The sequence below is a fragment of the Python bivittatus genome, unplaced genomic scaffold (genome assembly GCF_059951505.1).
Source record: "Python bivittatus isolate LINGU-HERP-01145 unplaced genomic scaffold, Pbiv_v1 ctg000070_np1212, whole genome shotgun sequence".
Lineage (NCBI taxonomy): Eukaryota > Metazoa > Chordata > Lepidosauria > Squamata > Pythonidae > Python > Python bivittatus.
In genome coordinates, this window is record NW_028277034.1 from 33,434,298 (window position 1) to 33,457,857 (window position 23,560).

Below are 23,560 nucleotides of genomic sequence, written 5' to 3' on the forward strand. Positions count from 1 at the left end.
GTCTCATATTTCAACATCCTTCCTTCTGTCATCCAAGCAGCCGCCTGCTGACTAAGCACACTTAAGATCTGATGGGGTGAATGGACAATCACGGGGCTCCCAAAAGTGAGTTTTTTCCCTTCTGTCACTAGCACAGCAGGGGCAGCCACTGCCTGCACACAAGTCGGCCATCCCCTCACCACCGGTTCTAGGGCTTTGCTCAGGAAGGCCACTGGTTGATATTTCCCAGCCCGTCTCTGAGTCAGCACTCCAATGGCGGTTCCCCCATGGGCTGTAACGTATAGGTGAAAGGGGAGGGCCAAGTTCGGTAGAGCCAGAGCTGGGGCCGTCACCAGGCTCCTTCGTAATTCCCCCCACTTCTCTGTGTCCCTGTCTGTCCATTCTACCCTGTCAGATGATCCTTTCAACTTCTCATACAGAAACTGAGCCTTGCTCATGTACTCATCTATCCATAGCCTGCAATATCCTACTAGACCCAGAAACCGCCGCACCTCCGTTTTAGTATGAGGGGGCTTCAACTGCATTATCCCCTGTATCCGAGAAGGATCAATCAACTTCTCGCCCTTCCGGAGTACATGTCCTAAATACTTGACCTCCCTTTCCACAAATTGGACCTTCCCTTTTGACACCTTCAATCCTTCTTCAGCCAACCAGTTCAATAAAGCCACTGAGTCTTCTCTCACCTTTACTTCCTTCTCTCCAGACACCAACAAATCATCCACATACTGCAGCACCCGAGAACCCCCAGGGGCCCGGAACCCCTGGAGTTTCTCTTCCAATGCCTGTCCAAACAAAAGGGGGCTCTCGGTGTACCCCTGGGGCAGCACCGTCCATCTCAGTTGTTGCTTCCTCCCAGTCTCCGGATCTTCCCACTCAAAAGCGAACAGATCCCTACTTTCTTCTGCCAGAGGGCATGACCAAAAAGCATCCTTCAAGTCTATCACCGTGAACCACCGATCCCCGGGAGGGATCTTCCCCATCAAAGTGTAGGGGTCAGGCACTACCGGGGTCCGGGCCAAAACCAAATCGTTGACCCTCCTCAGATCCTGCACCAGCCTGTAACTATTGTCCTTCTTCTTCACAGCTAAGATAGGGGAGTTGAAGGGGGACATAGCCGGTTCCAACAGCCCTTGCCGCCTCAGCCCATCTATGATGGGCTTCAGCCCAAGCCTCCCATCCCGGGACAGCGGGTATTGGGCTTGCCGCAAACCAGTCACCCCCAGTTTCAAGGGGATGCTAATTGGGGCGATGCGGAACCGACCCGCCCCCCCTTCTCCTGCCCATACCTCAGGGTTCACAACCTCCACGTCCGCCTCCCGCAACAAACACATCCTTTCTGCCTGTTCCACATTCCACAACTCCACTCCTAGACTACCCATTAGATCCCTTCCCAGCAAGTTCACTCCTGCCTGTGGGATCAGTAACACATCTGCAGTTACCTCCTTCCCATTCCACTCCAGTCTCACTCCCTCCAGTACGTCTGCCTTGACCGGAGAACCTCCCACCCCCATCACCGATACCGACGCGCCCCGGGATTTCGCAATCCCTGGGATCGGTTGGCACAACGATGTTCGAGAGGCTCCGGTATCCACGAGGAACTGCCGTTCCTCGCCAGTGGGACCCACCGTGATGTTTACCAAGGGTTCCCCGTGGGTCCCGGTTGGGGAACCATGACCCCCCTAGTTGTACAGGGGGAAACTCCTCTCACCCGTGGGGCGATCCACCTGGCAGTCCCGAGCAAAGTGTCCTACTCGCCCGCAGCGGAAACAACCTTGCCTATCCCCAGTCCACCTCTCCCTTCTGGGGTCGACGCCACCTCTCCGGGGCCAAGGTCCCCGGACCAGATGGGGAGAAGGTCGCGCCTCCCTCAGTCCCTCCCCCTTCGTCTCATTCTTGGCCGCCGCCTGAACGGCTGCCATCATCATTTGAGTTTTCTGCCTGGTCTTCGCCTCCTCCCTCCCCACATAGGTCTGTTGAGCAATCCTTAGGAGTTCCCCTATCCCCTGTTCAGTCCAACCCTCCTGTTTTTGTATCTTCTTCTGAATGTCTGGCCATGCTTTGGTGACGAACTGCATTTTTAACAAGGTCTCAAAGGCTGGGGTGTCCGGAGTTACGCCCGAGAATTTGGTCAGGCCAACCCGGATCCTCTCACAAAAATCTCCGGGCGATTCATCCTTCCCCTGGGTTACCTCAAAAGCCTTGGTCAAATTCTTCCCCTGGGGCACTGCTGTTCGGATGCCCTCCAAAATCATCTCTTTCATGTCTCTCATGTTCTGCCGGTGTGCGGCATTATTGGGATCCCAATTTGGGTCTGCCAGAGGGAATTTAGTATCTGCGGCCGGGGCATTTGGGACATTTGCATTCCTTCGCTCCCAAGCCCCGAGCGCAGCTCGCCGAATCTGGCCCCTCTCTTCTGGCGTATAGAGGTGGGCTAAAATGTAATTCAGTTCCCCCAGGAGTATTCCACCGGGCCGAGAAAAGTTCCAATTGTTCGGCGGCGGTATGGGCGTTCTCTTGCATACGAGGGAGGGTCTTTTTAATTCCCTCAACTCACTGGGTTTGATGGGAACTGTTACGTAACTGGTGACGGTCACCCCCTGTGCGTTCGTTCCGTTCGGGACTTCCCGGACGGGGAAGGCACTGGCCGACCTTAGACTAAAGGGCAAGTTCTGAATGTCTTGGTTCAGCTGGTCCAGCTCTTTCCGCAGCCCGGGATAGGGTGGGGGCGCCGGAGGGGGAGCGGTAGGAAGAGGAGGAGGAGGAGGAGGTGGCGGCCCCCATTGAGGTCTAGTCAGCCAGAGGTCCTCCTCCTCATCCTCCTGTTCTTTTTGGACAAAAATTTTGGCTAACTTGGGTCGAGGCCCCTCCCAATGAACATGGAACCAGACTTCCACATAGGGTTCCTGTGTTAACATTTTATGCTCCACAATGTAGTTTTTTAGTTGGGTCACCCAGTAATTACTGGGGATTCCAAGAGTATCCCAATGGTAGGGGAATTCGGGGTCCACTAGTGGATATTTTGGCCATTCTTTAGTGCACAAAGTTATCATGGTCGGTTTTTCCAGACCCCTGGTGAATGGACACAACCAGGGTGTCTCCCATTGTTGCAACAATTGTCCTAATGGAGAATCCGTGGGGATTCCCCCTACTGCGTTTTTCCCACTGGCCCCTGGCCTTACACTCTTACTCTGCGCCTTACCCATCCTTCCTGACTACGTTTCCCACCTTACAGAAGGTCCCGGACTCTTCTGTCCCCTTGCGGCGTCCAACGCCTCGTAACCACGCTAATCTCCCCGAGATTATGGGTAGGTTGTACTCACCAGACCTCCCAGAGGTCCCCTCGTCGGCCGACTTCCTCTTTACTTCTGTCTGACTGGCGATTGGAGTCCCGTCCCGGACCTGACTCCGGGGAAAACGGGAGACACCTCAACGGGGTGTTACGGCCGATTACTCACCGGTTCCCCACAGTCCGGTCTACGTCGAGGACTCCTGGCTGGCTCGCCAATTTTGTCAGAAAACGACAGACACGGGTTCGGTTGTCCAGTAGACAGAAGTTTTTATTGGGCACGTTTGCAAAGGTGGGTCCCTCCCGCAGCAATGGAGGAACCCCGAAGCAAGGTCTGACAGGTTTTTATACCCCCTATCTGTCCTCCCCCTCCTACGAGGGCTTGGCTCACAATCTCACCTTTTTTTACTGCCCTGGAGCGCCGCTAATTAACCGCAAAACCGCAGACATTCCACTTTCCGAATCCAATCAGCGCAATACACATTCCAATCCCCACTTGACCCGACAGCCGCCCCCTGCCGTTTCTCTTCACTCTGGTGCGAACGTGCCTCTTGCCTGCAGTCTTTCCTCCCTCCTGCCGTCCCTCTCCACTCTGGTGCGAACGTGCCTCTTGCCTGCAGTCTTTCCTCCCTCCTGCCGTCCCTCTCCACTCTGGTGCGAGTGTGCCTTCTGCCCATCCTCCCTCCTGCCACCCCCCCAAGGCTGCCCCATGGTGCACAGCGCTCTCCCCTAGCAAACATGGTTCGTTTGAGGCCCTCACTTCTCCCTGCCTTCTCACACAGCTGAACTAAAACCTGGAACATCTGCGTTTTTCTGAATTTCACCCAAGACAAACCTGGAAGTGTCTTCCAGGGTGAGTATAGAAAAGCTGGTGAACTTTGACTCTCTTTCCCATATTCCTCTGATGGCCTGTATGCCCATTCCATCCCTCGCAATCTTCCTTCTTCCTTTGCCTTACCTAATCGTAGCTGTGTGCTGCCATTGCCCCATCAAACTTGAATACAAGCGCAGTATACCCAGCAGGCTGTCTGTGGCTTTCCCAATCTAACCATGCCTTTTTTTTGATTTGCCTTCTATTAACACTACTGCATGTGTTGTGCTTGGCACATCACTTGCCCAATAACTTCTTTTTCTTGCTGTCCCCATCCTACCTAGAACACATCTCTGCCTAGAACATGTAACATTTTTGGGTCCACACTGTGACAAAATGTGTATTTCAGGTCCAGGCATGGATCACCCAGAACTTCCTGTTCAGTACACATCTTGGTAAAAACAAGTACTACTGTCAGGCCCAGCCCAAGAACAACGATGAAACAGGCCAGTCTATTACAGTTCCTTTATTTGCTTACACCTTATGGACTGAATCTTGCCAAACTAAATCTATACTACAGCAACTAGTGGATATACCTGTGAGATTCTAGGGAGCGGCTATCCTGAACCTCTTTCTCTTCTCACGCTCCCCCTGCGGACTGTATTGCCTCTTGCCTCCTCCCCCGGCTTCCTGATAGCACCCCCTGGAATGCACCCCCTCCTTCCTGATAGCCTTGAGCTCTTTCCCACATCACTCTCCTCCTGGTAGATACATTCCATCACAAGTACAGAGAGGTCAGAGGCATCGAGGTTATGTTCAGAAGAGATGGAACAAAGGAAGCAATTTTATCCTGACTTAAGAGAGACATTTTAAAGATAATCATGGCAACTTGAATGAATTAGATCTGTTTTGCCAATAATGAACAAAGAAATACTTGAGAGAGAAATAAGCATTAATATGCAACAGTGCGAGAAACACTCTGAGTTGGTATTGCTACCAGACTGGCCATTCTTTTCTGTCCAGTCCTGCTGAACTCTGGTTATGTCTATTGGTACTTAAAAATGCTTGGAAAATGGTATTGGTAGTCTAATCTGTTTTAGACAGCATGCATGCTTGAATGAAAAAAATTGCAGGTGTTTTAGCAATCTGATTTTACTATTGATCATATAGAGCAGGGGTCGGGAACCTATGGCTCGCGAGCCAGATGTGGCTCTTTTGATGGCTGCATCTGGCTCGCTGCCAAATCTTTAATAAAAAAAATAACGGGGTAAGGCTTAGAACACGTCTTCTATCCGCCGAGTGCAGGCCACGCCCTCCTCCGCATCGCAGCCGCATCCAGCATCCTTGGGACTCACCCTACCTTGCCCCGCAGCATCCGCGGCCGAATGGGCCTGGAGCCGCATCGTCCTCCACAGGCAGCCGCAAATCGAGGCCCCGGATTCGGCCTAGCTCCTGTCGGCCCACATGAATGCGATCCAGGTGCACCGCTTTGCATCCTGCTTCTGCTGCCCCTGCTCTGTTGGGTGAGTCCTCATCTTGGGCTGGCCCCCTGTTTGTGGCCCCAACAAGGTACGAGACATATTTCAGGCACAGTGCCACTTTCCACCAGTGGCCGAAAATTGAGCCCCCGGCTTGGGCCTAACCTCCTTTGTGGCCTGTAAGGGCCCATCCCACCAGCTACACCCGCAATTGGCTACCCTGCCTTCATTACCTCTGCCCTGCCCCACGGACCACTACCTGGGGTGGTATCCTCACCTCAGTCAGCTAGAGCTAACCAGACTACAAAGCCATCAGCAAAACCATGCAGCACCAGAAGTCGCATTAATGGTAAGAAGTACTTTATTCATCATTGGTTAGCAACAGCATAACAACGTTATTAAAAAGAATTCAGAGACTTATTGTACTTTAAAAGTGTTGGTCTTACATAAAATGCACACATTTACTTGTATTTAGTTTTAAACATATTGTATGGCTCTCACGGAATTACATTTTAAAATATGTGGCGTTCATGGCTCTCTCAGACAAAAAGGTTCCCGACCCCTGATACAGAGTATAAGACTAGTGGGCTGTTGTAGCGAGCATGAGTGATAAAACTTACCAGGTAAACCAAGAACAGATGCATGTTTTTTTTCTTTTTTTTAATGAGGACACAATGTTAAAAAACAAGGTTTTTTTTTCAGAGCTTAAGAACTGTAGAACTATTTTCAGATAGATGGATGGAAAACAGTAAGTGCACAGAAAAAAGAAGGTTGCAATTTTTAGCACTTTTATCTTAGATGATTTTTTAATGTAATGTAAACAAATTCTTATGTGGAAATTCTTATTTTTTTAAACAACATGAAAAATGATATTGTTTTTCTTCAAATTGTAGGTCTGTGGTTTAGAATGTTTATAATATTTTTAGCAAATTCAGTTATTTGCTTTACAACATAAAGTCTAATGGTGTATTTTAATAAAATGTTTTAATTGTATTTTTTCAATTTCACAAAGGGTTTTCTCCAGAATGCATTAGATTATTAATAAGCATTTTCTAGGCATTTTGTAGTTCACTCCCTTTGTTTTCCTATATGTTTTAGTGCCTACTCTACTACTTATATTGTTGGCTGCTTCAGGAAAGATGCCAAAGGAAATAGATGAACATATTCCATACATTCTAGGCATGTTTACTGAAACATAAGTCTTACTGAAGTTAGTGAGACTTATTTCCATATATGTATAAGAGTGCAACTTTTAAAAAAGGTAATGTCGCATAATTATTGTAAAGTGAAAATGTTCATACTAGCTGAACATAGTTTACAAAATTTTGTACAAAGTAATTAAACAGTAGGGCTAAATTATAGATCTTAGGATTTAGTGTGAGCAGTTTCACGCATTATGGGAATATTGGTAATAGATTGTACAAAAAATTGCTGAACAGCATTTATCCCAGTGGCTATATTTTTATTTATTTATTTATATTTCAAATTTGTCACTGCCCATCTCACTGCAGAGCAACTCTGGGCAGTTTACAGTAAAACAGAATACATATTAATTAAAATAAAATATTAACTAATTAAAATACATTACAACAAGATTCCTATATACTACTTCCAAGAGGCTGATGTTAATTAGGTTTTAATAAACTCAGAGAGGGTCTTCAAGGCACCAGCCACCCCCAGGGTTGGTTGTATCTCTTCTTGACCCACGGAAGTTGGCAGAGCCAGGTCTTCAATTCCTTCCAGAAAACTGGGAGGGTAGGGCCCTGCCTTACCTCTCGGGGGAGAGTATTCCATAGGGTGGGGGCAACAGCAGAGAAGGGTCTTCTCCTGGGACCCGCCAGTTGACTGTCGAAAGCATAAAGTATGCTTTACCATTCCAAGACAACATTTCTCATGTGCATACATATAATTGGATCAACTTTGGTATGCTTAGAACTACTGAAATCAATAGGACAAGTTAATCATGGCTAAATTGTCACTGATTTCACTAAATCTGCTTTAAGTCCAAATGCAACCTATAGCTTTTTTTTTTTTTTGGATGAGAGCATTAAACTCTAATTCAGTTAAACTCTTTATGTAATGTTATATGTCTGCATGAAAATGAGAAAATGCATTTCTGGCTTTCTACTTGAAGTACAACTAGAAGTTTTGGACCACATCTTGAAACAGTAGTTTTGTGTCTTCTCCCAAGTTTCCAAAAAAAGAACATAACTTTCCTGCAAGTGAACTGCCAACATCATTGAACGTTCGTAAAGTGGATTAAATATTGGGCATAAATCATAGTGACATTGCTCATCACTGTTCATGATTTCTAGAGATGCTGCAAATTGTACACTTGAAGGGCTACAAGTTTATTACTATTGGTCTGATGAATGCTGCTCAGTGTAAGCATGTCTGGTACTGTTGTGGGTAAAAAAATAACTTTTATCCAGTTATTCACCTGTCACTTTTAATTCTGTAGAGTGCCGACCTTTATTGGAATGGAATGGATGTGTAACTTTAGCACACCTAAACAATTGTCTCTCTGAAAATAAAAAAGAGTGAAGGCATTAAAACAAAGAGCTTCCCAGAGTAATGTAATCCACATAGAAATATTGAAAAGTCCTGAGCAGCTTTGTTGAATATGTTGTAACTTGATGTTAAAGTCCCACAAATGCAAGAATTAATTTGCATTAGAATAAGTCACTACTAAATACTAAATCAGTTTTCTTAACAGAGTTTATTGATGCACTGCAGAAATCATGCTACTAGCAGAATAATGTTCAGTTTTATTTTATTTTAAAAACTTGAGAAAAACATTTCCAGAAATTTTCATTCAATGTGAATGAGAAGAATATTACATCTATCAACACTGAAATATCTATTTTATTCTTCCTGAGGAAGCTTCACATTTTAGCAATAATAAGTATAATCTGTACAATATATTAATATTAGTTTTTTCATGTGCAGAATTGGGCAAATATTGCAATAGAAACATATGTATTTTCTTGGAGTGTGTGATAAACTTTCATGTTTCTATCCCTTTTATCTGACTCCCTTTAACAGATAGTCATAACACTGATTTTTATTTTCCCGTTTTTTACAGCCAACTTTCAAAGTCACTTCAATATTATTCTGTAAATTATGTAGAATTTGTGATATGTATGTGTGTCTGTTTCTCTCTGTGTGTATGTATATGTACATCCACATACATACATATGTATAAACTGTCACTTAAGCAAGATTCTGGATGCTGATACAGTTTTCTGAATGCTTTGAGACCAAAATTTACAGAATACCGGCTCACATTGTGGTGTTTATTGAGAAGCCTCTGCCACAGAACCACTGCATATTGCGGGGCAGCTCTTCAGGAACTTAATATTTTAGGGTAGCCTTTCACACACTTCTAGATTTATTGAATTCAACTCTCAGAATTTCTCAGCCAGCTTGGCCAACAATGAGAACTCTGGAGGTGGTCTGCATATTTGGAAGGTGCCAGTTGAAAGAGACACTTTTAGATGTACCCTCTGTTTTATGCAGACGTTCAGCTAATGAGATACCATTACTAAGGTACCACAAAAAACACATAAAAGTTTTTCGCAGGAACTACTGCGCTTCTGTAAAGAACAAAGTGAATCACTCTTCAGCAAAAATTTCTTTTCACAAATGAATGGGACACTGCATACATGTCCAAGAACAACTTTACATTTGTTCACAAAAAATAATGACAGAGGTGCAGTAGGAAATCTTGGGCATCATATTAAAGAGCACATTTTCAACTAGTTGATGGAAATTGGACTAAAGCTAAAGAAGTTTCCTAGCCCATAGAGTTTTCTAAACTGTGGACACCTTCCAACCCACATCAATTTGAAGCCTCCATCAAGAATATTTGAACTAAGAAAATGTTAACTTTGGCTGGGCAATATTTTATATATTTAAATAACTATACTGAATTAAATAGCACAGAACAATTTTCTTATTACAAGTATATATTTTAGCTTACGTTCATCCAATACTGGCCATATTTGATTTGAAGCACCATGGGACAAATGTCAGTAAGGTAAAATTGGATTGTAATAGTATTTAGATTTTACTCTTTGTAGTCTTTTAAAACATTAGTCAGTGCTAAATACTAGCCAAAATTTCATCACAGGTTCAAAATTAAAACTCTGCATATTGCTTTTGAAAGCAACAACAGCATATTACTTGTTTAAATTTATTTTTTATTTGTTTTATTAGCTTACAGTGTCATCTGAGGGCTTAGCAATAGGATGGATATGTCCAATGATTTCCCAGGAAGAGCAGAAGGCAGAAAAATGTTTGGTTTCTATCTTCTTTCTGTGGATGTTTTTGTTTGAGATTGTGATATAAATATTTTCTTAGTATGTGGGTATGGCAGAGAATGGAGTTTTGGGAGGACAAGATATTTCAGAATCAAAGGCCTGCTTGGTTGATTACTTGATTAATGCCTATCACACCCATTTTTAGCATTTATGATATAGTATACAATGTTGGGAAAAACTAGCAAGCCTGAGAAGTCTTTTCAGGTAGTAGCCATAACTGCAATTTTGAGAAATGTGAGCATTTTTGTAAATGGGAACATATCCAATGTATCCATCACCTCTTCTAGCCCTTCTTCTAAAAGATGCTTCCTATACCCTTCCCCAGCTTTCCTGTGGTCTCTTTCAGAGCAGATGAGCTAACGTCAAACAAAGCACTGGACTGCAGTGCCTACCGCTTCAATTTTCTAAGACAGCTTATGTGGCCCATCTGATGTCCAGAGACATTCTTGGAAACAAAGATAATGCTGGAGGATGAGACTTTGTTTCATAACATTCCAGCTTCCAATTTATTATAATAATAATAATAATAATAATAATAATAACAACAATATTTTTAAAACCTGGCTGATGTCAAAGGAGGAATTTATGGGCACATTAGCATCCTATAGATTCTTGGTTTTGATACGCAAATCATTTACATTACAAAACAGTATTGCTCCTGCAGTTGCTGAAGGCCCAAATCTTCCAAACGATAAATGGAATGAACACGAGACAGCAGACCTAGGTATCTCCTGTATCTAGCACTTTCCCTGGTCTTGACTAGATATGTAGTTTTTGCCCTGAATTAACATTCTACAAGCATAGCAGCTGAGTGACCTGTGAAGCTCATTGCAGACTGGACAGAGAATTAAGGCACCCTTTCATCTCTTCTAGAAATCTCATATCTGTTAAGGAGGTGGAAGGTTCCACAGTTCTATAAATTCTGTTGATAGGGCAAACAGATAAAATGAATTCTCATATATGCATATTCCAGTAATGGTAATTCTCACCCACTAATATTGCTCATTGGCTGATCTCAATAATTAAGCAGAGTCAGACTTAGATGGAAGCCATGAAAATGCCAGAGCCATGAGCTAAACTGAGGATTCACAAAAAGTGAAGTTCTGGAAGAAGGAAATAGCAAACTGCTTCTATATTGTGTTGATGTTGTCCCCAGGACTTAGGCCAACTGGGAGAAACCTTTACTTTTTAAAATATACATATTTTTACTCCAGATTTAATTATTTAAAATTGAGTTCCATGTTTAGAAATCAGAACTGTAAACTGGGAGTAAGCTTGGCATTTTGTGCTATGTTTTTGTCATCTTAAATAAGACACATCATTTTAATCCAACTATTTGAAAACTGAGCAGAGAGGCGGTAATTTACAAAATCAATATGAGACATAATATTCTTAAAGCGATAGGAATAAACTATGTAAAAAATGTAAATATTTGTTCCAATTTTGGAAAGTTATATAGATTTTCTCTTGAAACTTTAGCCAAACATTTGAAACTTGCTATTTGATGCCACATGTACATAGTGGTCTCTAGGCACAATCCATTTACCAACCCTATTGCACTGAGTAGGAGTTACATGATATATTTTCATATTTCTGAGAGAGCTCAAGGTCCTGATAGATTAAGCTTTGTGCTATCTCCATCAATCCTTAAATTGTTATGAAATCCCATGTATTGTCAGAGATAAATGCATACAATTTTTTAGAATCCAGCTGCTAATATATCACACAAATCTCAATCTTTTGTTTCCTGTTGAAGAGCTATATTTCCCAACAGTTCCTTTAACAGTTCCCAACAGAAACTTTAAGACTGCTCATATTTTAAATGAAGAAGAGTTCTCATAATGTCCTTGTGCTATCTCACTTTTTGCAACTCCTGTCTCAGCCACGATGGCAGTGGTTGTCCCAATTTGTGTAGCAGCTTTGACAGTTCCACATTGTGATCTCTGTAGTAGCTTGACAGAAAAACCCTGCACTGGTGGATACAAAAGCTGACATTTTATTTGATGAAATAATGCAGTTGTTTTGTATAGTACTATTTTTTCACTTATTTGCATCCGAACAATATATTCTTTTATAAATCAGTTTCAGGACTAAATATTAATAGATGACTAATGAAAACACAGACATTCTTATCCAGGAAGCCAGATAAGAAAGTATACATTAAGGGTTTCCCTTTCCATTCCAGTACCTAGGACTGAATATTTGTAGCCCTTTTTGAAATATTGTATTTGACTGATAAGCTGTTCAGGAAGAAGCATGAGTTGCAAGCTCAGTAATTCCCTTCCCCAAGCAACTAATCAGGGATTTTTAACCCATTTTTGAAAGGGCTCCTTTAGTATGAGGACTATATTAAATGCATATTAAATCTGTCAAGTATCCTGTGGGATTGTGGCAGGGTATACATGAAATAAATACATGAAATTAATAAAGAACCTCAGGACAACTTTTCAGCTAGTCTAGCTAATATATTTTAACATCGAATGATTTCATCCTCTGGGTTACTGGAGGGCTTATTAACTTACAGACTCATGGTACATGAGATTCTATTTCCTTGAGGTACCATTTTCTTCATTCTTTCACAAGATAAATATAGATGCAATCAGCTTCAACAGAATGGGAGCAGTTATTTATGATTAACAAGTAAGAGCAGATAAAATTAATTATTTTTGCCACAGAATAAGCAATTTTTACCACAATCCGTATGGATAGACAGACATAAAAAATGACACATTGGGCACAATTCAGTATGAGTATGATATTTTTAAGTGCCAGCAACTTAAAGGGCAAAATTTTTCCCCGTAAATGTATTTGTATTTCAAAGTGCTGGACTTTATCAGTTGTACATCTGAAAAAAGGGTTTACCTCAGAGTCCATTGGAGGGTATTTTCTGCCTTTGCTCTTTCCAAGACATTTTGTTTTTCCTTCTTCCAGAAGTTGACACCAAAAACCTTTGTGTGAGTCAAACCTGAAACATATACTGCATTTAAACCGAATAAATGCTTTCATTTTCTAATTAGGCAAATAATAGTCATCCCTTTTTATTGCCTTGTCTGCATAACCTTGAAACTACTGTAGGTTGACCTCCAAATGGAATTAACATGACTGGAAGCCAGTGATTCACCTACAAAGAGGACATTGCTACTGCTCCTCATTCATCATTTTTATAGAGGTCCAACTTATATTTGACAGAAGAGCAAGAAAATTGTTGCCTGTCTTCTTCATTGTCCTGGTATCAGCTGTTTTCCCCACACCTGGGAAGTAGAACAGCAGGAAAAAGACTACCACTTAAAAGAGAAGCCAAATGAGACAAAATACAAGAAAAATCTACATCTTATTGACAGAGCACATGCTTTTTATATTTCAGGTTTAGTCTCTGGAATCTCCAGGACTAGAATGGAAAAACTTTTGCCTGAAAGTTGTTGCCAGTTAATGGCAACAATACTGGGCTAGGCAGATTGATAATCTGACTCACTCTAAATTATTCCTCCAATTTGGCTCAGTATAACAGAGTTATAGAGAATATATACAACCATTAAAAAATTTCTGCATCATAAAGTTTGGCGCACAGAAGACAGACCATGTTATCAATTCCCAGGATTTTCCAAGTCAAGAAAATTAGACTGTAAAGAATTAGAAGACACACATATGGATTAGTCTTATATACTTCTGTCTTCCAATTTATAATTTACAGGTTATGACACATAAAAATGATCATAACATTCATATCTATGCATAATATAGATCAATGATCATCATGATACATTTGCTTGAGACCAACATGGGAATTGATATCATATATTGGATTGATTTGGATATTGTACTAAGACAACAATCAGCACATTTCTGGAAAGGAATCAGAAGACCATTGGCTTTCATACAGACAGACCTCCCCCACTACTTGATTTGAGCTGTGCTTATATGTGTCCATACTGAATAACTGAGGGGCAAATACCTCCTCACAAATATAGCACTAGAATGCTTAGTACACTGCTGTGTGTTCTAGGATTGCAGTACTTCATAGTATAGATTATTTTTGTGATATACTTGTGCCAAGATTGGGTGCTATTGGTTTCAGCAAAGATTCTTATTTGCTAGTTTATAAGCTGAAAGAAGAATATCCAAGGCTAAGGTAATTCAGAAAGTAAGTTTACTGGAATGATACAAGAGCATTTGAAAAAAAACAAGTTGTTTTAAATGGAAACAATTTAACAAATCATTTTGCACAGAAAAGAAATACATGCACTTGAATTAAATGCAGCTGGGAATGATTCTCAGCATTTCAGGTCAAGAGCTCTGATGTGAAAGAATCTGAAAGCTGACTAGAACTTTCCATTCTCTCTTTTGCCTAGGCTCAACTTTATCTCATGGAAGATAAAGTCAGTTTTGCCATACATGCTACAAAAAACCAAAAAACAGCACAATTGACTCAGAGGCATGAAATAGAGAACTGTCTGGGAATGGACACCATAGTATTTTGAGAGTTTCTTATGAAAATGGATATTGAGATCTCATACAAAGGCACAAACTAAGGTTATCAATCTCATTTTAAGGGCAAGTGAATAAATGTTTTAAGTTCAAATGGTCTGTGCGTGCCATTATTTATTGCAGACCCAGTGGATGCCATATGACTGACATTAGTATTGTGTCATTCTACCAAAGAAAAAGAAAAGCAGCTTTGGTTCTTCTTGCTTTTGGATGGCAAATCTTTTGCTGCTGAGCAAAGGGTGGAAAAAAGGCATATAATTCTATTTGCCAGTTTAAAAGGCAGAACCAATTTACTGGATGCAGTCCTTTCTTTGTCTCTGCTTCTGCCCACTCTGAAATGGTTCATTATATGCATTTTTAAAGAAAGATTTATGGAAAGTCCTCTCCAGTGGTGGTGGATAATTGCTGGTGTTCTTGTGAATTAGTGGAGTAGTACTTAAGAAAATCCCAAAAGAAAATTCTGATATTATCAAATTAATAATATACTTTTCAAGTATGTTAAAAAACAACAAAAAACACCCTTTTTTCAAAAAGTCATACATTTAACATTCCCCCTAAAAAAACATTCCCCAAGAACAATTATACTCTGGCTTTTACATATGAAATTTGACCAAGGCATGTGTCCATGTATATTGCTCTTTTATTATTCCTTTTGTAGAAACCACAAGTAAAACAGAACATTTCTAACTGTAGTTTCAAATTTCTTCCAAATCTTATATCCCCAATTTCTTAGCTTTGACAAATAAGTATTAATTATAGACTACCTGGTTCAAACATAGTTTATATGAATTTAAGTAGAGATAAAAGATTTATGCATATTTTGATTTATCAAGCCAAGTTACAATTGTATGAATTGCTTTGTTCTCAGAATAATTTATTCTGTACTATTTAATCATTTATAGTATGTTAAATCAATAAATAAACTCACGTTAGAGCTTCTGAATAATTATAATGAGGAGTAACTCCCAGAAACTTCTGCACTTCATCCATTACTATAGCCGGGTCATTTCTCAACTGCTGTCCATCGATAATTAGTAACTGCAAAAGAAAGAGAGAAATAAAATCAACAATCAATGCTGCATTCAAGATCTTATATACATCAACTTGAAACTCATTTTTTCACATATGGGAAGAGCAGTTTTTAAAAAGAAGAGATGTGCTACGTGGATAAGTTTTAAATCCATTCATATTTATCATCACTTTTAATGATTTGAAGTTCCATTAATTAAATATAAAATCGAGCTACATTGGAAACTGCTTGATTCACCAGTGGTGACTGAGAAATAAAGATGAGGTATCCAGAGAAACTAAATTGATCAGTAGGAAATTGAATGTGATTTGCCTTGAAAAATGCAATTATATGCAGCTTTCAAAATAGCAAACTATAAAAAATATGCTTATATATCATTTTCAGAATATCAATCATTGAGGGGACACTTATTGACATAAGCATAATGGAAACTCAGTTCTCTGGGCATGTAACGTACTTTATTTGCTCTATCACCATGACTGAGCAGCTATGTCTAGTATTTAAAACAACTATGCTGAAGATTTGGAACAGCTGAGAGACCAAGCATCATTTTCAGGTCTACACTAGTTGACAGTGCGATATGTACTCTGTGAACCAGATACAGTGGTACCTCGGGTTACGAACTTAATCCGTTCCGTGACTCTGGTTGCAACCCGAATTGGTCGCAACCCGAAGCAAATTATTCTTGCCAAGCCTGCTCTGCATTTTCTTTGGAGCCATGCTGACAAGCACACCAAAAACCTTCCAAACGCCACAAAACACACCACAAGCCTCACCGAACGTCTCGGTGAGATTGCTACCGTGATCTCGCCCACAGGAAGCCGCGACCGTGTAGCAGCAGGGAAAATGGCCGCGGATCCGGTTCGTAACCTGAGGCAGAGTTCGCAAACCGAGGTAAATTTTTATGGCCGGAGCTGGTCGTAACCCGAAAAGTTCATTAACAGAGGCGTTCGTAACCCGAGGTACCACTGCATTATCTTAGGTGGAAGCTGTAAGGTGATAGCAATGAAGAACTGCTAGTAGTGGCCTATAGCATGAAACCTCATTAAGCTGGGCCTGCCTGAAACACCTAGGATCTCAAAGGGATTAGAAAAGCAGTTTTTAAAAAAGAAAGAAGAAAAATTATTTCAGCCTGTAATGCCAAGGAATGTACAAGTTGCACAAGGACATACTATTCAAGTTTTGGAAGATCTACATTCATATGCAAATTCATGAAGAGCAATATTCCACATAATAGTATTGAATGAATAACTGAAACAAAGGGAATATTCAAATGGATACAGCATGGGTGGGCAATCTTTAGGCCACCTGCAACCCCTGAAATGTTGGCACCCCTTAATGCTCCCCAATCTCTGATAGAGCAGTTTGCAGGTGAATTTATGTTGGCAGGCAAGGAACATAAATGATTTTGCAGTAACATCACATGCTTTTAGCCCAGAAAAACAAACAAAAAACTTGTGAGCACTAACAATGCTGCCCACCCATCAGATTTTGAATAGTTTCAAAATGCACTACTGTTTACCTGATAAGGTGGAAAATATGCTAACCATCTTCCTATGTGAGTGGCATACCATCCTGGTATCAGACATTTTTTCTGCAGAACCTTAAGCTCTGATGAAGCATGATGTCCTGCAGTGATTACTTGATAAAATGTAAATTTTAAAGCAGCCGGGTCCTTGTGAGACCTCTGATGCTGAAAAACAAAATTGAAAGATGGCAACTGTAAAGCAAAGTTAAAGTCTTAATACTGTTTAGCCAGAAGAAATTCAGAATATATAACTGCTCTTTCATTTCTCAGTATTCTCCTTCCACCAGCTATTATACCTCTTTGATTCAAGGCCAAATACAAAGCAAGCATATTGCTGGCTTTAATACTAACACGGTTATATACAGATTAACCAGTATAAAAGAAGACAGAAGCAACAGTATATAAAATGCAACACTAATATACTGTAATTGTGTGAATGCTTTTAAAAGTAACAATTTGGCTATCTCATTTGATAAGACATTTTATTGTTTGACAGAATCTTAGCAAAATGACATAATTACGTTTTCTATCTTAGTAATGAAGCTTAGTAATGAAGCTTTGTCTTGACTCCTGTTAATGAAAAAACTGTTGTCTTCTGATTGCTGGGCACATGCTCATTCTTAAGTTGTAGCAGTCAGTACACAGTGAGATGGCGAGTAGTCTCATTCCCCAATAAACATCTGAATTACAATTAAAGAAGGGCTCAAAAAGCTTTCATTGATAGCTAATCTCTTCTAAGTCTACCAATTATGGACTTCTCAATAATGCTTTATACTTCAGACTATAATTAAGACATGTAATGGATAATGGAAGCAAACCATTACAATTTATCATATGTACATCTAGAATTTGCATTCATTCTTAAAATTTCTACCTGATACCAGGAGTATGCTCGATCTGAGGGATCAATGAGAATAGTGATGATTTTTGCCTTAGGAATTAAAGAAGCTGCTCGTTTAGGGGCTTCTTCAGAATGAAAATAGTTGGCACTCTTCTCAAAGAGAAAGTCAGTAGTTACATTGGAAGGTGTAGGAAATAATTCCATATACCTACAAAATATAAAGCAAATTAGTTCAGTACTTATATAGAAAGGAAGTTATGCTGGGCACATTAAAGCTATTTTTCTAGCAAAACTAATTATATATTTGCTACATTGTATATATGTGAAACCAATATACACACACACACGCAATTGTCAAGTGATTTTTAACATTGTAGTTCTCTGCCTAATTGTATTTTCTAAATAGAAAGCATTACATCATAAGTTAACTTTTAGAAGAGGAGATTTTGATGTGTTTCGGTTTGGGTTACATTTAAACTGGCCCAGAACAGCAGTAACTCTGACGTGTTTATGACAAAGAAATGGCAAGAGGTTTTGCATCAGAAAATAAAAATCTGCTTGGAACTTTGACCTTTGACTGTCAAATCCGGTTGGAGTAAACAACATATATAATAGCTGTGAACTGATACAACTAAAATTTCCATTTGCTTTCAGTGCTCTGGCCATATTGATTCACATACAGTACTACATGTTGTCTTTACAACTATCCTTGTTAAAAGTTAGAGTCCATGATATAGAATTTGTCGTCAAAATGAACATTTGAAAATATCAACATTTGTTTTCTTTTTCAGCAACACTTTCTATTTTCCACCTTAGTGGTATAAAGTGCTATCAACTATATGATCTGTACATATTTGTCCGTGGTTGCAGCTCATAGATCTCATTAAGCAGTTGGGCATTTTATATTTAACGACATTAATTTGCCTAACAGATGAACTTTATAATAAGTTTTTTTTTGTTTTGTTTTTTTTGCCCAAAAGTAAAACTACTTGACTTCATTCACTCTAAAAATGTAGAATGGTTTCCTTTCTTCAGGGTGCTAGAACATCTGTCAACATGTACAATTACTTAAATAGAAGACACTGGACAGAACCTAGTGTGAAGTTCATACACCGGGGAATCTTTACAAAGAATCCAGTCATTTTATGGGACTTGCAGAAAAACGACTTAGCCCATTATGTTACTGGACTTGTTATAAATAAAGTAGTAACTCGTTTAAAATACTGTTAAGCTGTAATCCAGTATCCACTTTCCAGCAAATAAGCTCACTGAATTCAGTGGACAAAATTTTGAATAGGGGAAGTGTGGAAGTTTTCAGAGTGGAGGAGGAAGAAGTGGGTTAGTTAAGCTAGCTTCAAGTAGGTCCATCCGAAAAGAAGTGGGATGTTGATCCATGAAGTCTTAATACTATATACTGCAGTACATATAGAAAAGATTTTTTGAAATTGTGGAAATGTTTAGAAATCTCTACACAAAAATATAGCAGAGTTTTTGTTATTTCAATACAGTATATTGCTTCAGTAAATAAAAACTTGTTTTATTATTTTTATAGAAATATATTTGCATTTCCAGCACAATAATATGTGGCTGACTTTTTAATTAATTTTTGATTCCTTGCACAATTAATGCAATCCATTGTATATACACAACTATTTTCTAATTTCCAAGCAGAAACAGCAAGAACTGTACTTGCAGCTGAGGACTATATATATATGCACACAATTTTTAGAAGAACTGTAAAAGTCCATACTAAGTTGCATATACACACATTAGATATGGCATGTATTTTTGTATTGTGCACAATATAGAATGATTTAAATTTATACTGTTAGCCCATCTTACCAATCAATCCCCTTGTGGTAGTTATTTCTATTAAAGAACTGTACCTCCTCAAAGGTTTTGGGGCTGGGGGAGTTACTAATGATGGAAGGATGCATAATCAGGAACAAATATAAAGCTGTTGTGCCTGCAAAAAGAATAACAGTCCAAGAATTGAGATGAAACTTCTGCATTCCGTCAATCAGATCCATATTTTATGTAGGATTAAATAACACCTTTTTAGCAAACATCATCCTACTTACACTAGCAAATAAAACAAAACGTAAAACAAAATATTTTTAAAGGAAAAATAAACATGCATGTAAGGCCTTCTTTAACGATCAAAAGTAAGTTTTCTTTGACAGATGCTGAGCTGAAATTTATTCAAACAGCATCTGAATGGAAAAAAAATCAAGATACATTGCTTTAAAAATGTTCTTTTTCCCCTAAAACATTGTAAAATCACTACAGGTAGACATTTGGGTTAAGCATAAGAACAAAAAGACAACACTTAACCCTGACAAGGTGGAGTAGCTTTGGGTTTTTGCCCCCCCCCCAGGCCCTAGTGATATGTCATCTTTGACTCTGGATGGGGTGGGACCCCCCTGGCTGAGCTGGTGCACAATTTGGAGGTCCTCCTAGACTCATAGCTCCTGCTGGAGGAGCAGGTAGCAGCCATGGCTATTATTTAAAGGACCATACCAAGCATGTCAAAAACCACACCCCAAAGAGGACATGGCCAGGATCCATTAGAGTTTCAGGATCCATTAGGGAATCTATTGGGGATTTGCTACCGCCATGCCAATTTCAAAAATGAAAAAAAAAAAAAGCCCAATCATTTTGGCCCTACTGGTTTTGGGGGATGGAGTTATGAAAACCTCAAAAAGGATATTGGCTTGTGGCCCCAGGCCATGTTTCTGTATTTCTGGTTTATTGGCTGCAGTGTACACCCTGTATAGAAGTTCTTACCAGTTTTTTGTGGTCCAATAACCAGGAATTTTGGTAAACGATCACAAGTTTTTTCTTTAGACCAGATATCTCTATGTCGTTTGTCATCACAAGGATTCTAAATTGAGGGGTAAAGCAATCTATTATTAGCTTTTGAATTTTTTTACCACTAGTCTATGCTAATCAAGTGTTTCGCTGTACTGGAGAAAAGACAGAAGGCAAATCCATCTAGTGAAAAATAAGTCTCCACTTATTAATCTATGAAAAATTTTAAAAAGATGAATATTGCTATTGGGAATATGAATCTCCCTTACAATTAAAATGTAGTTTTATCTTATTCTAATCTAATTATAGTCCATGCCTTATTTCTATTGTGATCCTAAAATAATTTATGGCATAATCTTATATGATTATTCAGGAATATCCCACTGAGTTACATGATGCTTTCTTTCTTAATATTTAAGATATTAAATATTAAAATCTAATATTTAAAGCTTTGGTTTAGAAAAAGTATTTGGGAGTAATTTCAACAAAAAGATATATGATATAGTATGTTATTTTGATATCTTTGCCTTCTGTAAACTGGCCCTTTCCAGATATGTTAGAACTCCCATTTCTGACCAGGTTGGCTTGGTATTCTACAAGGAGCAATGCCAAAGTTCCTGGAGTATGTACATTTTAGAAGACTGAAGTAACACATTCTAGTAGTTCCTTTTACTTTCTTTTATAGTGAAATCTTCTTTATTCTTCTTTATTCATGAAGCCTTCTCTAGTTCAAAGACCCTTCAATTTGTGTACAACAAATTGTTTCTTATTTTGACTATGATATACTATTGTGTTTTTTATATTCAGCCATCAGTCAAAAATTGCATCTACATACAGCAACTAGCCATTAATAGAAATAAACAAATAAATAAATAAATAAAATAACCTCATTCTTTACCATGTACACAAGTATATTCTTTTCTGCAATAGTATTTGATTACATATATTAAATTTAAATTTTACAACAGGTAAAATTACAGTACTCTTGCAGTGCATGTCTTACCTGCCAGAGTGGGTCCTTTTGCTCAGGAAATAGCTCAAAATACTTGTGAGCCAACTGAAGTGGAGGTAGCGTCTGCAGCTTCAGGTTGGTCCAACTCTGAACAAAATTGGCCAGACTGACAAAGGTGTATAAACCCAATCGGTCATTCCCATAATTAGACAGGTGAGTCATAAAGATACTGATCTTGAAGACAAAAGGCACATTTTATTCTATCACTAGATGGCAGTGAAGTAACATGGAGAATGAGATTTGTCCTTTTAAAATGCATACACAAGAATAAAGCATTAAGTTTTTTCCTATTACTTACACTTACAGGTATTGGTGATCAATCAGCTCAAATATCATGGATGACATCATTATTCTAATTATCTGAAGGAGCCCAGAAGGATGCACAACAAATATTAAAAATATTCAATAAATATAAATCCAAACAATAAACTAAATAATAAACAGTAAAACATGGGAGTACTTAAGAAGAATTCATTTTAAAGGCAGTCTAATTCTTCCAAGGTCCATCTGAACATGAATGTCTTCACCTAATACTTAAAGTGGGACAGTGTGGGAAGCCAACCATTATTTCATCCATAAAAAAAGAGGCTTTTACCCTGAATTCTGCAAGCCATTTTACCATTTTGACCATCAGCTGATTCAGCTGATTGAATCATTGGCAGCACCCGAGGAAGCAGTTTTTAAAGTATTTGAGTCCTGAGTCATTTATCATCTATTGTTGTTATTATTGCCACTGTAGGAATAGTAATAGTGGTTAAGGCATCAGGCTAGAAAGCAGGAGGGTGAGTTCGAGTCCCACCTTAGGCATGAAAGCTGGCTGGGTGACTTTGGCCCAGTTACTCTCTCTCAGCCCAACTCACTTCACAGGGTGGTTGTTGTGGGAAAATAGGAGGAGGGAGGAGCATCAAGTATGTTTGCCGCCTTGAGTTATTTATAAAGATAAGGAAGGTGGGATAAAAAAATCTAAAACAAAAAATCCTCTCCCCCAATATTATTGATTTAGTATACCATCAACCACCAAAGTATCTAAGTGGTTAACAATAAAGCAAGTGTAAAATCAAGACATTTAAATTAAAGTAACAAAACTAATAAAAGGAAGTAAAACGAATTATTAATCAAAATTAACTAATGATAAAACCCATTCAAAAAGACATTGGGGCCCTCAATTTTGCAGGGAGGGCTTCCAAAGAACTGGGCAACAATAAAAATAGATTTAGGGAAGCAATAACCTTAAGACTTATGTTTTGTCTCCACAGTTCTTGTTCTCAGACACAGTGTTGTTCAAATGTGGCAACCTTAAGAGGTGTGGATTTCAATTCCCAGAATTCCCCAGCCTGGCTTGTGAGTAAACCCTTACTTACTCTCAAATGATGAAGAGGACGCAATCCCTCAACTGAATGCCACACTTATAGGTATGTTGAAAAGAAATAATTTTCCTTTTAGGCAAAACATGTTATTCCACATATATGACACTTTTGAATTGGTCACACTGATATTGCTTCTTTCCTGTTTGTGCTTTAGTTATGGGGAGACTGTAACTTTTTTGGGCAGAAGGGGATCTATCAGGACAGATGAAAAGTAATTTTGAATTGGGTGGATTCCAAGCCCTTTCGTCCCTTTCACTTATACCCAGAATTGCATTAAAGGGGAAAGGTATGTCAGTCCTAGATATGGAGAATTTATTTTCACAAAGCTGCTCTCCCAAACAGAACAAAACTTCTATCCTGCCAGTAGACAATATGTTCTATCCAATTCTTCATAATAAAATGTCTCTTTCAACTGCACATTGATTGCCTGTATCACTTCTTTTCTATTCTATAAAACAAAAGTCAGGACTGAATAAATTCTGCTAACCTTGCCACTCTTTAAACCTGTCAGCTTTTAAAAAGTGACAGCATTTCAGCCTGCTTATTTATTTTATGTTTACATTAAAATATATTTATTCTCTTTTTTCCT

General features: G+C 39.4%; 1 protein-coding gene across 2 annotated transcripts in view; it reads right to left on the reverse strand.

The window, feature by feature from the left end:
* Positions 1–11,718: 11,718 nt before the first annotated feature.
* The window catches only part of LOC103058896 (bifunctional heparan sulfate N-deacetylase/N-sulfotransferase 3), a 65,366-nt gene continuing 53,524 nt past the window's right edge, over positions 11,719–23,560 (reverse strand). The window contains exons 6-13 of one of the 2 annotated variants that reach the window (XM_088133265.1): positions 21,596–21,778; positions 20,569–20,665; positions 19,624–19,747; positions 17,815–17,989; positions 16,935–17,105; positions 15,311–15,420; positions 12,760–12,862; positions 11,719–11,869 (exon numbers count right to left, since the gene is read on the reverse strand). In XM_088133265.1, coding sequence (XP_087989391.1) covers positions 11,750–11,869; positions 12,760–12,862; positions 15,311–15,420; positions 16,935–17,105; positions 17,815–17,989; positions 19,624–19,747; positions 20,569–20,665; positions 21,596–21,778 — 1,083 coding nt within the window. In that variant the 3' untranslated portion in view covers positions 11,719–11,749. The remainder of the gene's footprint in view (positions 11,870–12,759; positions 12,863–15,310; positions 15,421–16,934; positions 17,106–17,814; positions 17,990–19,623; positions 19,748–20,568; positions 20,666–21,595; positions 21,779–23,560) is intronic. The other variant, XM_088133266.1, reaches the window with a different exon arrangement.